General features: G+C 39.4%; 1 protein-coding gene across 3 annotated transcripts in view; it reads right to left on the bottom strand.

Annotated features, from left to right (window-relative positions):
* triob (trio Rho guanine nucleotide exchange factor b) overlaps positions 1–18,107 on the bottom strand; it is a 66,848-nt gene that overhangs the window by 16,372 nt on the left and 32,369 nt on the right. For all 3 annotated transcript variants that reach the window (XM_057340694.1, XM_057340692.1, XM_057340693.1), the window contains exons 27-38: positions 15,590–15,833; positions 7,374–7,657; positions 5,457–5,627; positions 4,288–4,377; positions 4,067–4,215; positions 2,979–3,045; positions 2,536–2,639; positions 2,387–2,456; positions 1,055–1,144; positions 869–961; positions 727–777; positions 562–639 (exon numbers count right to left, since the gene is read on the bottom strand). In XM_057340694.1, the coding sequence (XP_057196677.1) occupies positions 562–639; positions 727–777; positions 869–961; positions 1,055–1,144; positions 2,387–2,456; positions 2,536–2,639; positions 2,979–3,045; positions 4,067–4,215; positions 4,288–4,377; positions 5,457–5,627; positions 7,374–7,657; positions 15,590–15,833 (1,491 nt within the window). The remainder of the gene's footprint in view (positions 1–561; positions 640–726; positions 778–868; positions 962–1,054; positions 1,145–2,386; positions 2,457–2,535; positions 2,640–2,978; positions 3,046–4,066; positions 4,216–4,287; positions 4,378–5,456; positions 5,628–7,373; positions 7,658–15,589; positions 15,834–18,107) is intronic.

Below are 18,107 nucleotides of genomic sequence, written 5' to 3'. Positions count from 1 at the left end.
TTCATGTCCTGCACCTGTCCCCTCTTGATTTATCCCCTTTATTATGCCCTTGTGTCTTCTGTCTCGTGCTGGTTCATTGTCGTTTGTCTGGTGAGTGCCTGTTCTGTGTTAGTCTAGTCTAGTGTAGTCATTTGTAGTTCATGTCATGTCATGTTATGTTTATCTTAGTCTTGTTAGGTGTATTTAGTCTTAGTCCTGTCCTGTTGGAGATTCCCCTGTTTTGTTTTGTTACCCCCACGTGGGTCTTTGTTTTGTATTTATATTTTATTAAATGTCTTGTTAACCCCTTATCCGCTGTCTGCATCTGGGTCCACTGTATTGTGTCCTTGTTCCCTCACCATTCATGACACTGGGGCACCATTGACTCCTATAGTAGTTTTGTTTCCTACTATGGAAGTCAATGGTGCCCCAGACCTGTTTGTAACAATAACATGTATACAGGTTTGAAGAAACCTGAGGGTGGGTAGATGATGACAGAATTGCATTAATGCATCGCTATAAATTGTTTTTAGCTTTGCCTTCCTCACACAACAACTGCAAAGAAAGAAAATGACGTCTCACATCGAAGCCCTGGAGGCGTCCGACGTTCATCATGTCATTGCAGCGTTTAGGAACAACACACATGACCTCTACTGCTTTCTGTGAGCAAACACAAAAGACAACATATAGTTAACACGCACCAATAATGTAATACTTTGGTTTAGACGTGTCATCAAATATCCTTACCTCTAGTTCTATAGTGTCCAAGCCAGCCTTTTTGGAGAACTTGAGGAAATCCTAAAATGAATCAACCAGAGACAGTCGTTTTATGATGAAAGAAAACAAAAAGACAATCTCTTTTTAATGAGATTTTTACAAGAGCCCTGACCTTCAGCAGAAGCTGGTACTTCATTATCCTCTGCACGGGTTTGATCAGCAGATCTGTGATCTGTAGTCTGTGACCCAACCTCTGCTTCAGATCCTGAGGGAGAGGAGTATAGACGGGACAGTCCGGTTATCACAGTCTGTCTCTCTGTTTATGAGTCATGTTTAAATGTCAGACGAAAACTCTTACATCAAAATACGTGTCGATGTACTCAGAAACAATGTGCTCTGATTTGGGCTTGTTTTGACAGTAGACGATGTACATGTGCAATCGTCTTTCCTGTAAAATTAAAGAAACATCAAATTCAGAAACAGATATTATCAGAAATATATTTCGTAATTAATTTTCATCAATGTTCACACTATTTTGCTTTAACACATTAGTCTAACCAGAGCCTCCCAAACGGGGATTCGGGAACCCCTGGTGGTTCGTGAGGGAATTGCAGGGAGTTCATGAATTGGTATATTGTATGTCTAACGGTGCATAATATACAAGTTATTTCTATCACAGAGTTAAACTACAAAGACATGTTACATGTTTAGCACTAGTTATGTATACTACTGCAAGAAACTTTGAAACAGATAAAAAAATGAAACAGCGATTGTCTTCTTTTCTGTATCGTGACATATGTGACCCTAGACAACAAAACCAGTCTTATGGGTCAATTTTTCGAAATTGAGATTTTTACATAATTTGAAAGCTGAATAAATAAACTTTCTATAGATATATGAGTTGTTATAATAGGACAATATCTGGCTGAGATGCCAGATAAGTTTTTATATATTTAAGGTAGGAAATTTACAAAATATCTTTACTTAATATCCTAATGATTTTTGGCATAAAAGAAAAATCGATAATTTTGACCCACACAATCTATTTTTGTCTTTTACTAAAAATGTTCCCGTGCTACTTAAGACTGGTTTTGTGATCCAGGGTCACATATATCCGAGTGAAACAGCTTCTGAAATGAGAAAAAAATGTACGGCGGGACTTGATTTTGTCAATCGAAAATTTATTGGATCGTTGGAAGTTGGGCGTCGCTAACAAAATGGAGGCAGTTTTGAATGAGTTTGCAGTCGGTCATTGGCGCCCCACCCTTACGCGTTCCTCGTGACAGGAAGTAAATGTTTTTGATTAAAGATTATGAGGACACATAAATGTAATGTGAGAAAGTAAGTTGTCAATTTCAATTTCATGGTGTCTTTAAACAAAAATTTGAAGACACTATGATGAAGTAAATATACAACTACATTTTACTCCCGAATTTGTTTCCACATGACGTTGTACAAGTCAAAGCTCTTAGAAAATTCAGAGATTACAAATTGTAATTACGAGTTCTATCAGGTTTTAGAAGTTGGAAACTTATTCGTAACACTGGTGTGCCACTGCAGTATGTATCTATGCAACCAATGGAATCAAGAGAGTGTTTTAAAAGCTTGGCTTTTGGACACTGATGTGATTATTTGCTATTTTTAGTTTTAAATCACTCTAATTGAAACCACACATGAAATGATTTTATACTTGTCTGATAAATAGCGGTGCGAGTCTATCAGGATCCTCCAAGCACTTCTCCAGTTCACCAAGAAAAAAGCTGCAAAATTCAGAGACACAACATTAGTGACCGTACATGACCTCACTGGTGTAGAGCTGTGTGTTTTTTTCCCACATACTCTTTATGCCATTCATAAATCTGGTAAATGTTCCCAAAGACGATCTTGTCTTTTCCCTTCATGTCATCTGGAACGCCCTCCTCCTTCATCCTGCTCATGTATCCCTGCAGGTGCCGGAAGACATGGACACGATTACCACGGCAACGGCCAAACATAAAACGTGATCTCAAAGAGCCCTCGTTCTAAGGAAGCGGCAAATCAAAACACCTCTCATTTCCTGTGCCGCGCCGTGCCAGTACAGCTGACACAAGACATTCAGAGAGACTCTTCAAAAGATTAATTCAGCACAAACTCCAAAAACAGATGCTTACTGAATGAACACAAAATTAATTCTGACGGCAGCCACTGTCGGTCTGAATGCCTACAAATCCATCATTACTGTCACCATAGTGATTTCACTGCAGGTTTTCTTTTTGTTGAATTAGAACTTAAGATATACCCACCTCCACAACGGCACCAAGGTCTCTCACATAATCTCTCTCTGTCTCCACCAGCTCCAGCAGAACATAGCTAAACACAACGGAGAGAAACACACGTCACACTCACACTATTGAGTCAGCAGCGCTGTTCCAAAACTACAGTGGAACAGAATTGGAGACACACACATAAATATACATACATTTATATAAATGTAACTTCTATTACACGCTTTAGTGGCTTATGCGTGAATAACAAATAAAGAATAGTGATAATCATCTAAGCTTTCAATTAGGGCTGTCCAACGATTCATCGTGATTAATCGCATTCAGAATAAAAGTTTGTTTTTACATAATATATGTCTGTGTACTGTGCATATTACTTTTGTATTTCTGAACACAAAAACATACACATACATGTACTGTATATACTGTACATTTAGAAAATATTTGGATGTATTTATTTATATTTACCATTAATTGAAACGATATATAAACGTTTATTCATTTTTATATTTTTCTTAAATATGTGCATGTATGTGTATATTTGTATAAATACAAAATGAACATGCAGAGTACACAGACATATATCATGTAAACACAAACCTTTATTCTGGATGAGATGAATCGTTTGACAGCCCTACTTTAAATACTATAGTATTTAATACAGTAAACTCGGAATTGCAGCATACTGCAGTATATTATAGAAATTAAAGGACACTATACTATAGCTTTACATACAGTAAATTGATAAACCGTAGTGAACTGAACAATGTATTTTTAATGTACATCTAGAAACGGACATCAACCCAGCATTTTGAATTGATATTGTTAATTATTTTATTATAATTCATAATCTAATATATCCAGTTTATATAATATCACATTTCTGTTCATAGATTTTCTATATACTATTAAGACAAAAATGAATGTGGTATGTTTTTGGCCGGTCTTACCCCTCTAAAGGAAACACACCTACTATTCTTTCAATGAACTATTTAGATGTTTCTGTCTGATTAAATCTTTTTAAAATCAAGTGTTGGAAGGGCAGCACAGGAGGTTTTGCAACAGAGCTAATATATGAATATTTGATGGACTGTCAGGTGGGGACGCACTGTCGTCTCTTGAGGAAGCCAGTCTTGCGTTCGTCCAGCTCATCGATGGGAGACGAGGAGGACAGGAGGGAGTTCTCTAAGGGGTTGCAGGAGGGGCTGCTGCTGTTGCCCTGTTGGACAGAGAGAGAACTGGGCCTGTCCTCTAGATTCTGAGAGAGACAAAGTCAATTTAGAGACCAAAACTAAGTGTCAAAAAGCTAAAAACACTTCTGAACTCTCACCATTTTGCTCTTCACGAGTTCTTCGATGGCGCTAACCAGCTCAGCCGCACTCGGTGTCTCTGAGCTGCTGGGACGCCCAGACAGACGAACCTACACATCCGAAAAACCAAACATTGATGGGAATCATACCAAAAACAAAACAGCGAGCCCAGGCGGTGGACCACATAAACCTGCAAAGACCAACTTAATCTTTCTTTTTCATCAGAGAATCTATTGTTTGTGAAACTGCTGACTTAAACATGGACTGTTTATTGTGGTAAAGTACAAAAGTGATTTAATGGCCGCGTAAATTCCCTTTGAAGTGTGCTGAAAACTAGGTCATTATGAGACCGGACATGCCCCTTGAGGTTACGCTTACATAGCTGAATGACTGATTCAGTTTTATCAGCTATTGGCTTCAGAGCTGAAACATCAACCGCAAAGTCATTTTATCGATGATGTAAATCTGCACTGATGCTCACCATTGTAGTGCCGGGTGGAAACATTCCGGTCCAAACATGGTAATGAGTGTGGTTTCTGGATTAGTCAACCAATCAGGGGCCATTTCTGATTGGTAGGGAGTAATATGGGGCAGAATGGAAGTAGGTTTGAAAGATTTGGGTTTATTTAAGAGTAAGTGCGCCACACATGACGACCAGCGTATGTGATCGCACGCACTCCTGAATACTCGGTTAGGGGGGCACACGACAGGTCACGGACAGAAGGGCTTTTCTTCAAGCAATAACAGTCAAAAGCGTATATTTTTAGAAATGCTTAAGAACAGAATGAGGTCTTTGCCTCGAAACAATTGGTGTGGCAGGATGTGGAGTATTCAAATGACGTTTACAAAGAAGGAAAAGTCCAAATGAGGTAAAAAGTACAAAATTGGAAAAGAAGGAAAGACGAGGAGAAACTACATGGAGAGATATGGAAACTGAGACAAAACAGAGGCAGAACAGAAATCAACATAATGCTGGAGAACATTCAAAACAAAGAGAAAACAAACAGCAGTTAGAAACGTCTAAAGGACTCCTCCTTTAAAGGAATATAACACTAAAATAAAATAATAAACAAAACACGTCCATATGTAAATAACTCATAATGTACAGATCAAATTTGAACAATGAACATGAAAATACCTCTGATGGTTTCAGACACTCTATCCCAGTAGCCCTGTGGCTGACATTTACCTTGTCCTCCTGTGAGTCCTGGTGCAGAAGACTGTGCTGCTGGATGGCCATAGGGGGCGGCAGGGGAACAGAATCTGGCCCTTCCTCTCCCTCCTCCTCACCACAGCTCTGCATCCCTGAGGAGGAAGACTTCGACAGAGTCCCGCTGCTCAATCCCTCATTTCTCATCCTCTACAAGGACAGGAGAGCGAGACGAGAGAAACAAGGAGACAGAGAGTGTTAGGTTATGAAGTAGCTTAGCAGCTGTGGCATTTTTCTACCTAAAAGGTTCCAGCGGAAACGCAGCACTGTAGTTATAACTGCTCTGTACTGGAAACCACCAGATGTAAATAACACACAGTTAGAAATCATAATGCGCAGCACTGAAAACAGACAGAAAGCTACATTTCCCTCGGCCTACATTAACATGGCAAATTATGCAGTTAGTAGGATATGAGTGGCGTGTAATATAAAATAACATACATACAGTATTTAGTCATCCAGTACCTGTTTTAACCCCAAAAAATCTATTGTTTCTATTAGGAACCTTCTTTCACACTGCTCTACTAAACAGTTAAAAAACCCTAAAACGCATATATTGGTTTTATGGCATAGCAATTATCTGTGGAAAGATATTAAATAATGTGAAGAAACAAAAATGATAATCATTAAAATTAAGTAATTTTAATTAAGTTCACAAAAAATCTGTCATCATTTACTCACCCTCCAGTTGTTCTAAATCTGTATACATTTCTTTGTTCTGATGAACACAGAGAAAGATATTTGGAAGAATGCTTGTAACCAAACCAAAACTGGAGTTGTTGGACTTCTGAAGTTCTGGGGCACTTTTGACTATCATTGTCATTTTTCCTACTGTTGTAGTCAAGGGGGTCCAAGAACTGTTTGGTTACAAGCATTTTTCCAGCAAAAAATAGCAAATTTATACAGGTTTAGAACAACTTTAGAGTAATTCATGACAGAATTTTCATTTTTGGGTGAACTGTCCCTTTAATAACTAACTTTAATTTTAAAATAAAATGAACTAACTGTTACTTGAGTTATAGTTAAGTTATTAAATCAATCATACAATTATTTTATATTTTAATATTGTATCTTGCACTTTATTAATTTGTTGACTTTAATTATACTTTTATATGAATTTGACTTATTTTCAATAATTTAAATTGAATCTATTTAACTTTGATGTATGATACAGACCTGTAAAAACTGTTAGCCCCAATTTTTGACCAAAGAAGACGTATACAGCATTTAATTATATTGTGGCTTATGTTTGAGGAAGTGTGAAAGACTGAGCACAGGGGGAAGTTTCTTTTTTTTTTATTTACATGTGTATGTTTCTTTTTTTTTAGAATTTACATGTGTAGTTGGAACTTGCCGTTAGAGGAAATGAAGATCAATATATTTTAATACTGATTTTGTTGATATATTTTCGATCGTTATGAATTTTTATACAAAATTTAAATATAGTAAAAATATAAATAAATGAAGAGTTCAGATGCAAAACCCTCTAAAAGACACCTCCGTCAAAAATGAGATTGTTAAGTGAATGTTCTCCACACATAGTATATGTTTCCCAAATAATTTGCTTCAAAACTCGCTAAATCCCACACTCTGCCTGCTCTGAAATATCTGCTATTGCTAAAAAAATGCTTGTTTAAACGTAAAGTCATCTGTTTAACTTAAATGTAACTATTTAACATAAACATCTTATTTTTTTATACATTTTCCCCCAAAAAAATAGATATTTAATATATATAAATTTATATATATATATAATTTTTTTGCATTAGCTAGTGTTTGTCTTTGCTCTGTTGCATCTTTTTTTCAAAGCCAGATTTTTCTATTTGTTAGTATTTAGAAGATGTTTTTAATTATTACAGTCTGAAAGTGTGCGTGCATTGACTTCTGTTTACTGACCTCTTCAAAAGTCTCATCCTGCGGTGTGGCGGCGTTGTCATCAGAGTCTTTCTGCGAGCCAGTGTCTGCGCTCTTACGGACGTCTCTGCTTTTCTTGTGCTTGTGCGCGAGTTTTTTGACATGGCCGTCTGCTTTGCCGCTGCTAAGGCGTCTGACGGGGCTGGTCAGCCACTTGCGCAGGGTGTTCCCGGGCCGCTTGGGTCCAGGAGAGCTGTGCAGGTGACCCGGCTGCAGTGTGGCACTGCCTGACAAAACTCCTTCATTACTCGACACTGACAGTGTGTCTGCAGAGCGAGAGAAAGAGAGACAGAAAAGGACTAATTTGATTCAATTCACATCGAAAATAATTCAATTTATTTGACTATGTAATCACTTATTTGTACACGGACATTACAAAGTACAGTACGTTGGGAATTTTTCAACCTTTGTACTGATATACACAGTAGTACGTGAAGCACACTAACGCAGCACAAAGTCATCGCTCTGATTCTTTGAACGTCTGAACTTCACTTTGTTACATTTTTACCCAACTGGTGTCAAGGTAAAGTTACCTTTGCATAGTTCTGGGTTTATTTAAGTGTGCGACAGCAACTTGACCCTCTAAAGTGATGCAGATTGTGCTTCTATCTACAGAGCTTCTGTTCTCAAACCTCTTCACAACAGAAAGTATAACAGCCCTTTAAAGACTCCAGTCTTATATAAAGCTTGCATAAGATATTCTGTTGAGTCTATTGATGTGCAAGAAGACCTCTGATCTTTAGGGGGGAGGAGTGCAAAACTCAAGAGCACAAGTAGCTTGTTATTGATTGTCTATTTATAAATGAATAAATGCATATTCTTATACTATCTCAACAGAGATGTCTGACCCTTCACCCTTAAGTGTAGGAAGGCCGGGGGAAGACAAATCTCATGTTATGGAACATAAAATTAAACATTTGTTAATTTAGCTGTTAAAGTAGTTGTTACATTTTATTAGGATAATATAGAATCTGTAATTATATATTTTAATCTTCATTCTCTAAATTACGTTCTGACAGAACAAATCTCACAGGTGTTCATCAGATTACACATCAAAGTTAAGAAGTCAAAAAAAAAATTCTGACGGATTCTCTCTTGACACACACACGCACACTCACTCACACATGCGCGCACACACACAGTCCTCATGTTCAGAGCCCAAGAGCTACAAATAATATTCACAGAAGGCCCTTGACAGCTGTCATATTTGTATCCCTTGAGTCACGCTGCCCCCTGCAGTCTGGAGAGGATTACGGAGTGAATCAATGATTTTGAATGATGCGAAAGCCATTTAATATGAGAACTTAACATTTATTTATGGTATCCCTTTCAAACACCCAAGACATACAAATACAAACATATTCTCTGACAAAGTTCTGACTTTATTCATGTTTAAGATTACTTGTAAATACTGTATGATTTTTGTGTGCTCCCTACATCTGCAGTGAATGTGGTGTGTGTGATACAAATGCAGCGCTGCAAGAAAGTCATTCATTTTGCCCCATTCCCCATCATTAAATTCACATCTGAACAAACCGAGTCTTCAGTGTCACAGATCTGGGCCCTGTGTCGCCTTTAGTGTACACTGTGTACTTGTCCTACTGTCTCCTCATGTGAACCGCACAGAACATTCTAAACTACACAATTGCTTTCAATAGCTGAAGCAGTATAAAGGTTTCTTGAAAAATGAACAGAACCTTTTTTAAGAACTCTTACATTTCTTAGATCTTAGATTTAGATAGAAAGTCATTACGACAGCATGACAGATTTTTTTGTTTGGGTGAACTATGCCTTTAAAGGTAAAACCATTTCACTGACAATGTACTAACAGAACCCTGATCCAAAACATGTGAACGTCAACCATTACATAAAAAAAGAGATATTTATATGCAGTCCAAGTTATCTTCCCTAAAGTGGCATAAACTGTGACAACCATTTATATGAAACTATAAAACTAACAGACCTAAAACAGGAATACAGGAACATAAACAGCAGGTTCAGCAACACCCAAGACTAAGCTTCAACATTATCGTGACATTATGCAATTTATTGCTTATAAATAATAAAATAATGTACACTATTGATCGATACATTCAATCCATATGATAAAATAAAGCATTAGCACATAAGATAAGGGTATACATTTCTAAACGTCTATGACTCTTAAAAAACACTTTATATGACCACATCTCATGCTTAGATTTCCAAACCAACAATAACTAACCAAATTCCTCATCTCATAGAGTAAACTGTATGCATGTGCTGTCTTATTTATCAGTGCTGTTGTCCACATACCCAAATCCAGCAGCCAATACTTGCAGTTGTCTGAGCGTCCTGAAGCTGAACCCATGTGACAGAGCCGACTGACTGATACAAACGAGTGAATCCCATGTGCCATGTCAAAAAAGAGATATCAGGAGCAAAGCAAACTTACTCCTCCACACTCAAAGCATGTCACCACATAACACTGAGAAGAGACACTGAGAGAGTGACGGACCATGAGAGAGAGAGAGAGAAAGAGAGAGAGAGAGAGAGAGAGAGAGGGAGAGAAATAGGGAGGTTTGGTGTTTTGAGCACAGCTGTGACCGACTTCTGCTCGGAATGAGGGAGAGAGAGGAAGGGACGGCCGGATGAGAGGAAAAAAAGGAGACCGGCTGAGGTGTGACCAACATGCTTTAATATGAATGATGGCTTCCAAGTAAAGTTAAAGAACTTAGAATTCGACTTAAAGTGTTTTCAGTTGAATCAACAAAGTAGGAGATCACATTTCACCCCAATACAGCAGACAAACAAAAAGCTTTTTTGCACTGTTGTTATTTTAATAACAATTAAGAACCTTTTACCGCCTGTTTCTTATCACCACAATGTATCTGAATGTTCTGCTTTTGATTTTTTTCAGAATTCCCAACAAAGCTCTTTTAAAGACTTTTATAACTGTAAAACACTTTACTGCATTACAATCTTTTTTTTTCAACATCAAGACACTAAAAGAAATAGCTACCGCAATGATGTACAAACACAATACATTTTGTACACATATTGTTTTGCATTATGGTAATGAGAAAGGGAGATAATCACAGATTACCTAAAGTAAAAACAGAGTCTGTTTGTGATAACGCCGCTATAAAATGCCAGATGAATGACACTATTCAGAAAAACAACATCAGTCAAGCTTTGACCTGTTGGAGCATTTCTGAGATGCTTCATTGGGAGTACTGCAATGACACATCCCGGTGGTAAATGACAGCTTTAAACCATACAGTGGGGTTGACAGGTACGGCCAATATCAGGTCACAGCATGAATATCACACACATAAACAACTGGCTCTGTATCACCTGCACAAGTGACTGCCTCTCTAACACACCACAAAGATCTCCCTGTTCAAGTGTGTTTGGCTGCTCACAGTAGCTGGGCTGTGGCCAGCCTAACTGCTTCCTCTGCCTGCCAGCACACACACACATGCATATATATATGTGGGTCTGCAACCGCTCATTCCAGGACTGATCAACATTCTGCTGAGGATCAGCTCCAGTCTCAAGGCAAAAAAATATTTTTTACTTCCTCTGGACACGCCTGCCTTAAAAATATACCTTCAGTTAACAAAATAGGCTGCGGAGCAATTTGAAGAGGTCGAATACACTGGTCATCGTGAGTTATGACGACTTCTCTTTCATGTTCTATAAATACTGATTGTCCTTGCTGTAAGAGAACCAGCTGTTCTACATTTCCCATGACCTCTGCCAAAGCAAAGGTGCATGTCCACTTTTAATGATGTCATATACAGTACAGGAATATATGTACAAGACACAGGTATAGAAAATAATGGTTTGTAAGCTATGAAAGGATAGATGTAAATGTATCAGTAGTTAATGGATGTTAAATATAAAATTTTACTCATGTTATCCTTGACATTCAGTTTTGGTATTTATGCAAGCAAACACAAACTTAAGTAATTCATATATTGAACAGACACACGAACAGATAGATGTAATGTTTTTCCCAATTTACATTTAAATTCAGCATTTGATTTTTTTAGATTTCTTGCAGCATAATAAAGAGTCCATGTTAAAATACTGTATGTGGCCATTTCTAATTCCTAGGACATTAAGGCAATCCTTTCTTACAAAGTCAAGGGCTAAAATAAGTGAGTTTCAGTAACGCATCAGAATTCCCCAGACTGAACACACACCCTGTACACACTCATCATCTTCCTTCAGATGTTGCCCGGTCATCCCTGTGTGGGTGACCTCAAAAATCTCCGCTTGGGGAGATTTACAGTTATGCGCTTAGGTATCATTTTTGTCTCTACTAGCAATACTTCTCCAACATTTAAAATCTTCCTGTCAGGAATGAGGAAGGGAAGAACTCAAGCGCAGGCAGCAATAAAGGGGTTAACAAAAACAACAATTTATTTGTAACAAATAACAAAAAACCACGACGGGGTAAAACGACAACCAAGGGAGTATAACACACGGACAAGACAGGAACACTAACTAAAATACACCAGACTAAGACAACATATGACAAGGATAGACACTAACTAGACTGAACTAAACTCACGGGTCAGGAACAAACCATCAGGAAACAAGTAGTCAAACAAGCAGTACGAACAAGCAACGAGCAAACAAGGAAACGAGAGGGGCGGGGCCAAAGACGAGGCCGGAGAGAACGCATATTATGTTGTGACCAACAATAATATGTTTCTCTCCACACAAAACACGAGGCTCTGCCATGGTTCTGCCATGGTTCTGCCACAAGACCAAGAAAGACAGGACAAGAATAGGCAGAACCATGACAGAAGCTCCCCCTTAATAAATGCCCCCAGGTGTTCACCAAGGGGCCAACTAACGAGACAAGACCGACTGGGTAACAGACAACATCCAACAAAACATGGGCAAAAGTAAAAGGCAAACAAGAAATAACAATGAATGGGTTGGGGTGAGACAATAAAAATAATAAACATGGGAGGGGGGGTGGTGGAACAAATGAGTCCATGGGGGAAGTCCAAAGGGGCTGGGGCTAGGTGAGGGAGACTTGGTTCGGGGGGGGGGCGCTCGGGAGCGCGGAGTCTGGGGGGACTTCATGGAGGCAAGGGCAGGCTTGGCTGCCGGCTTGGCAGGACCGGACAGGGTGCCGGACTGGAGGCAGGGCTGGGTACCGGCTGAGTGACTGGCTGAGTCACCGGCTGGAATGCCGGCTGAGTCACCGGCTTGAAGGCCGGCTGAGTCACAGCCTGGAAGGCCGGCTGAGTCGCCGGCTGGAAGGCCGGCTGGACAGGACTGGGTGTCGGTGGCTGGGCAGAGCTCTCCGGTGGCTGGGCAGCATTCTCTGATGGCTGGGCAGCGCTCTCTGGCGGCTGGGCAGCAGGCTGGGTCACCGGCTGGATCGCCGGCTGGGGTGCCGACTGAACAGGACAGGATGCTGACTGGACAGGACTGGGTGCCTGTCCAGTCACATTCCACTAACTGTGGGAATGGCTGGTAAACCATCTCCTCCCGCTCCGGAAAGGGTGGAGGGTCATCCATCCCGGCCACCAGATAGGCACGGACCAGCACCTCAGGGACAGAAGCCCTCCTGGCCTCAACGTCCCGAGCGTAGTCCAGCAAGGGACGATGGCGCTGGGCAGGGAATGGACCTCCTCCGGCGTGGGACTGGGAGGCTATTGCCTCCCACCATTCAGGATTGGCGGTACAAGGCCACCGGGTATTGGTTGTACTGTCCATGTGCTGTCTGCTGGGTTCTGTTGTGGCTTGTTCGTTCTGTCAGGAATGAGGAAGGGAAGAACCCAAGCGCAGGCAGCAAAAAAGGGGTTAAACAAAAACAATGATTTATTTGTAACAAAAAACAAAAACCCATGAGGGGGTAAAACAACAACCAGGGGAGTATAACACACGGACAAGACAGGAACACTAACTAAAATACACTAGACTAAGACAACATATGAGAAGGATAGACACTAACTAGACTGAACTAAACTCACAGGTCAGGAACTCGACAAGATATCCTTTAGGGAACAAACCATCAGGAAACAAGTAGTCAAACAAGCAGTATGAACAAGCACAGGACAAGAGACACAAGGGCATAATATAAGGAGACTTACAAAGGATAATTAACAAGGGACAGGTGTCGGGGATGAAACACTGATGGAAAGCTAAACGAGGAAACGAGAGGAGCGGGGCCAAAGACGAGACCGGAGAGAACACATATTATGTCATGACCAACAATAATATGTTTCTCTCCACACAAAACACGAGGCTCTGCCATGACACTTCCCAAATATATTGTATCTATTTGCATTTATTTGCAGAGAAAAACTGAAAAAACAGGTAAAAAACAGAAAATATGCTCTGTATTTTATTTTCCAGAATACAAGTTCATATTCACTTTTAAGCGATACAACAGTAATATTTGAACACTTTATTTTTTTCATGTGTCTTGTCATGCTGTCAGTCTTTCACATTGCTGTTGGATGACTTTATGTCACTCCTGAGGTTTGATTTTAATGAAATACAACAAACAATGGACTGGAATGGCAACAGTACATCTAGAAATGAACATTTGGAACGGTCTCTCTTAGAATATTCTTTGCGGCTGCATTTCATAATTTTCTCGAATGTTTTCTTTCCTCTTTATTTATATATTTTTTCTCGTCTCTAGTGTCTGTTTAGTATTTTCTGTAAAGCTGCTCTGCTTTAATGACAAATGCTGAAACTGAACTGAATCAAACTCAACTATTACAGCCAGTGCACTATAGCAGAGATAAAACCCCTCTCTCAAACAATAACACTGTCCCAAAATACAATTACACCCATTTACACCCATTTCTTATTAATATTCCTGCTGTTAATGTTCACGATTCATCTCTGCATGTTATTATAAAGAAGTTTTCTGCTAACATACAGCATGTATGGCTACATGCACAGGAAAATGAAAATATTTATTTAACGTCCTGCTGGATAATCGGTTTCCCTCAAGAAATGTCACTTTTTATACAAAAAATCCTGTTTTGATTTAGTCTTATAAGGAAATAAGGAGGCATGTACCATCACACAGCAACAGCACACATGTATTATTATGTATTATTGTCAAAACGACAACATTTTTAAATGCATGAGATGACTCTTGGCGTTAATTACAGAAGACTGAAGCGAGTAGATCATTAACTGTCCTGTGTTCAGTCTGCATTGATACGGTCCTCTCAGGGAAATCCCTGCAGCCTGGCAACCCTGCTCAACACCTGACTCAGCCCGTCACCATGGTAACCGCATGATCGCTGCACTTCAGGCCTGATAAAAATGAGCAAAGCTGGACTGCAATTAAAATTGATTTGGGTTCAGGGTGAGTCAAGTGCAGACGCTCACACCTGTATATAGCTTTGATCTATTCTTCCAGACGTGCATATTATGATAGGTTTTGTTTTGAGATTTGAGGATTCAGCAGTCTGGAAATTGTACTTTTAATAAATGGAAATTTTGTACAGTTACATTGTGCAATACTCACTGCTTCTTATATATTCAGTAAATGACTAAACCTGCACCATCATGTTACTTTTCCTGTTCTGTGTGATCATCTTTTGCGACCTAAATAGAAACCATTTGACCTGTGATGTAATGTAAATGTAAATTTGAATTCTTCAAACCAGATTTTTTTATGGTACTGTATCTGAAGATCTGTAGACTAAAACAGATGCTAATGGAGTTACATGTGGTTATACATAGGGACAGCTGAAAAACCCAGACACATGTGCTGACGTGTCTGACTAAATCGTTCAAGCATTTACACAGAGACTTTTCCCATGACTGCACAGAAACATCAAACGCTACAAATCTCACAAAATCAAAACACTGCCAAGTACAAGATGCCCAGCCTCTGTGAAGCATAAATCTAAAGGGACAACCTAAACCTGACCTCTACATTCATCTCACTCAGCTTTTAGTCCGTGTCTATTTGCTTTTAAGCCATCTATACGAGTCTTAAACAGAAAATATTGATGACTAATCTTGCACCACCAGATAAGTGTCCAATCAAATGCTGTCTGAGAACATTGCTCTACAAGTCAAAAAACATCATACGTCCTCCCTAAACTGCTCGTGTCAACAGGAAATACAGAAAATGATCCACTTACTATGGGGTCTTCAATGCCCAACTCAACCCAACTTCATCCAGGAAAATAGGGGAAATAGTAAAAAGCCATTACCTTTATGGTTGAAAATGCCCTCCATCTCAATGCTGCTGCGGGAGTGAGCGATGCAGAGCACCGAGCTGGGCACCAGGCCCTCCTGTGCGGGAGTGCGGTCGGTGGTGCGGACCAAACACCAGTCAGGCTTGTCCTGGGGTCTTTCCACCAGCTCCACCGTCTGACCTCTACGTACAGTCAACTCTGATCCATTGCTGGCCATAAAGTCATGGATGACCACGGTCAACTCTGAACCGCCGGACAACTGCAGAGGAAAGCGTAAACACCAAAAATGAGAGTTAAAACTCAAAATGCATCAAAATAAACAGGAAAATAAGATAAGACAAGTCTAACGTCTGTACAAACCCACCCTCTTGTAATGTGGCATCGCCAGCGAGCTCAAGAGGTGAGCCACTGACCCTGAACCCTTACACGCCATATTTCTACCGCAGATCCAGTTCGTCTTCACGTAGACGTCACAAAATAAACAGAAGGTCTGGATCAAAAGCAAACAACTCCAATATCGTACCCTTCTGCATGGAAGCGTTAAAAGAAAAACCTTCTTTCTACGAATCTCAGTATAAACCTCATCAATAAGCTCATAGAAAGCATTCACGACTCCAGTGAGGTAAAGTGGCAGCAGCTGAAGGTTTCTGACACATCTTCGCATTGCCACAGAGATGAAATCAGTCTGAAGGAGTGACGTGCCTGGCAGGCGAAAGGGAGAGGAGGCAGAACCCGACACAACGTGCCAAGATTTAAAGGAGCAGGAGGCACACGAAAGCTCATTAGAAGAGATGTGCAGGACCTCGACATGTTTTGCAGCCTCACCTTTTCACCTCGCCGTGAACTGAGAGGGCGCTGAGCGTTCAGGCGCTCCAAACGCTGAAGCGTTGTGAAAGGGGATTTGAGAGTGAATTAAGAGACAGTGAGAGTTTCTTTATGTGTGTGTAACATAAAGTGCCATGAGAAAGAAAAATAAAGAAACAAGATGGTGTCCAAGCGTTTTTCATTTGTGTAATGTTAAATGTTGCTGGACGGAGCCCGCAATACATAACGATGACATACACGCACATGTGTGCGGGCGTGCGAGAGGAGAGTGGGAGCATGAACGTCTGTGCTGCTAAATCCAAAACAAGCAAAGCAACCAAAGCAAGTTTCCCTATGAGAAATCTTCATTACGTCCACTGGTAATCCGTTATTACTGGAATATCATGACTACTATGGGTGACATGTGCAATCTATAGTTCTTTACATGAGGACTTGAAAATGTGTATGTGATTAATTATTATCACATAAATAATTACAATGATCAATTATGTATTATTATCACATATCAATAACAATTAGGGGACTTTTCTGTTCTGTAAAGAAAATTTGGTTACACTTCAGTATAGGGGGCAATTCTCGCTGTTAACCAACCATTAACTACGACCTTTTCCCTAGTAAACTCTTAATTTGTTGCTTATTAATATTTAGTAAGGTAGTTGTTAGGTTTAGGTATTGGGTAGGATTAGGGAGGTAGAGTATGGTTATGCAGAATATGTGCTTTATAAGTATTAATAAACAGCCAATATGCCAATAATAGGCATGCTAATAACAACTAGATAATAGTGAGAATTGCCCCCTACACTGAAGTGTTAAGATTTTCAAACAAACCTACATTTGTAATTTATTGAGACTATGAACTATTGTTTACAATGGCTACTATTTTATTACAGTACTAGCACACTAGGCCGTTTACACAGTATTAGAGTTATTTTAATAGGAAAAAAAACTTTAAAAGATGATCAAGGCCACCATTTTTATTTCAGGACATGTAAAAAGATTTCAAAAGGGCCCTGAACTGAAGAATCACATGTGGCCCCTGTCCTGCAAAAAAATACATTTCTTACTAAGCATTTTGTCATGTTTTCTAGTACAAATTTCCAACAAGACAATTTTCTTAAATAAAGATACTTGACCTTAGATAGTAGTTCAAGTTTATTTTCTTACCCCATTGGTATATTTTGCTTGTTTTAAACATAAACTTTCTTAACTCTTATATTTTCTTTGATAAAACTAGACAAAATATCCTAGGTCACTTTCCTTGTCAAGTAAATACATCTTGATTTAAAGAATTTTTAGATCGGTTTTAAAGGAGAGTAGCAATTAAATATAGATTAGAGTTTAAAAGGAGAGTAGTAAGCTTTTATCAGTTGAATGGGAATGGGACAATAATAATAATAATAAATATTTTCAGATATTTGTTCTAGAAAACAAGAGAAAAATGCGTAGTAAGAAACTTATTTTTTGCAGTGTCTGAGAAAACTCAAGTCTTGCCCTGAAATGATCGGTACTTTAAGTTGTGATTCATGATTAAAAGGTTTTTATTATAGGTGTTGGACTGTTGGACACAAACCAGCGAGGTGCAGCTTAGTCTCCACAGACCAATGGCTGAACGTCTGATGCATAAGGCACACTTCTGGAACCACTACAGCAAGTTCGAAGTTGTCAAATGATTGGTTGAATTCTACAGGATTTCCAGGAGACGTTCGCG

Source organism: Triplophysa rosa, linkage group LG8, assembly GCF_024868665.1.
Source record: "Triplophysa rosa linkage group LG8, Trosa_1v2, whole genome shotgun sequence".
NCBI lineage: Eukaryota > Metazoa > Chordata > Actinopteri > Cypriniformes > Nemacheilidae > Triplophysa > Triplophysa rosa.
Note: the sequence above shows the minus strand (reverse complement) of the source record. Positions and strands in the feature narration are given on the sequence as shown.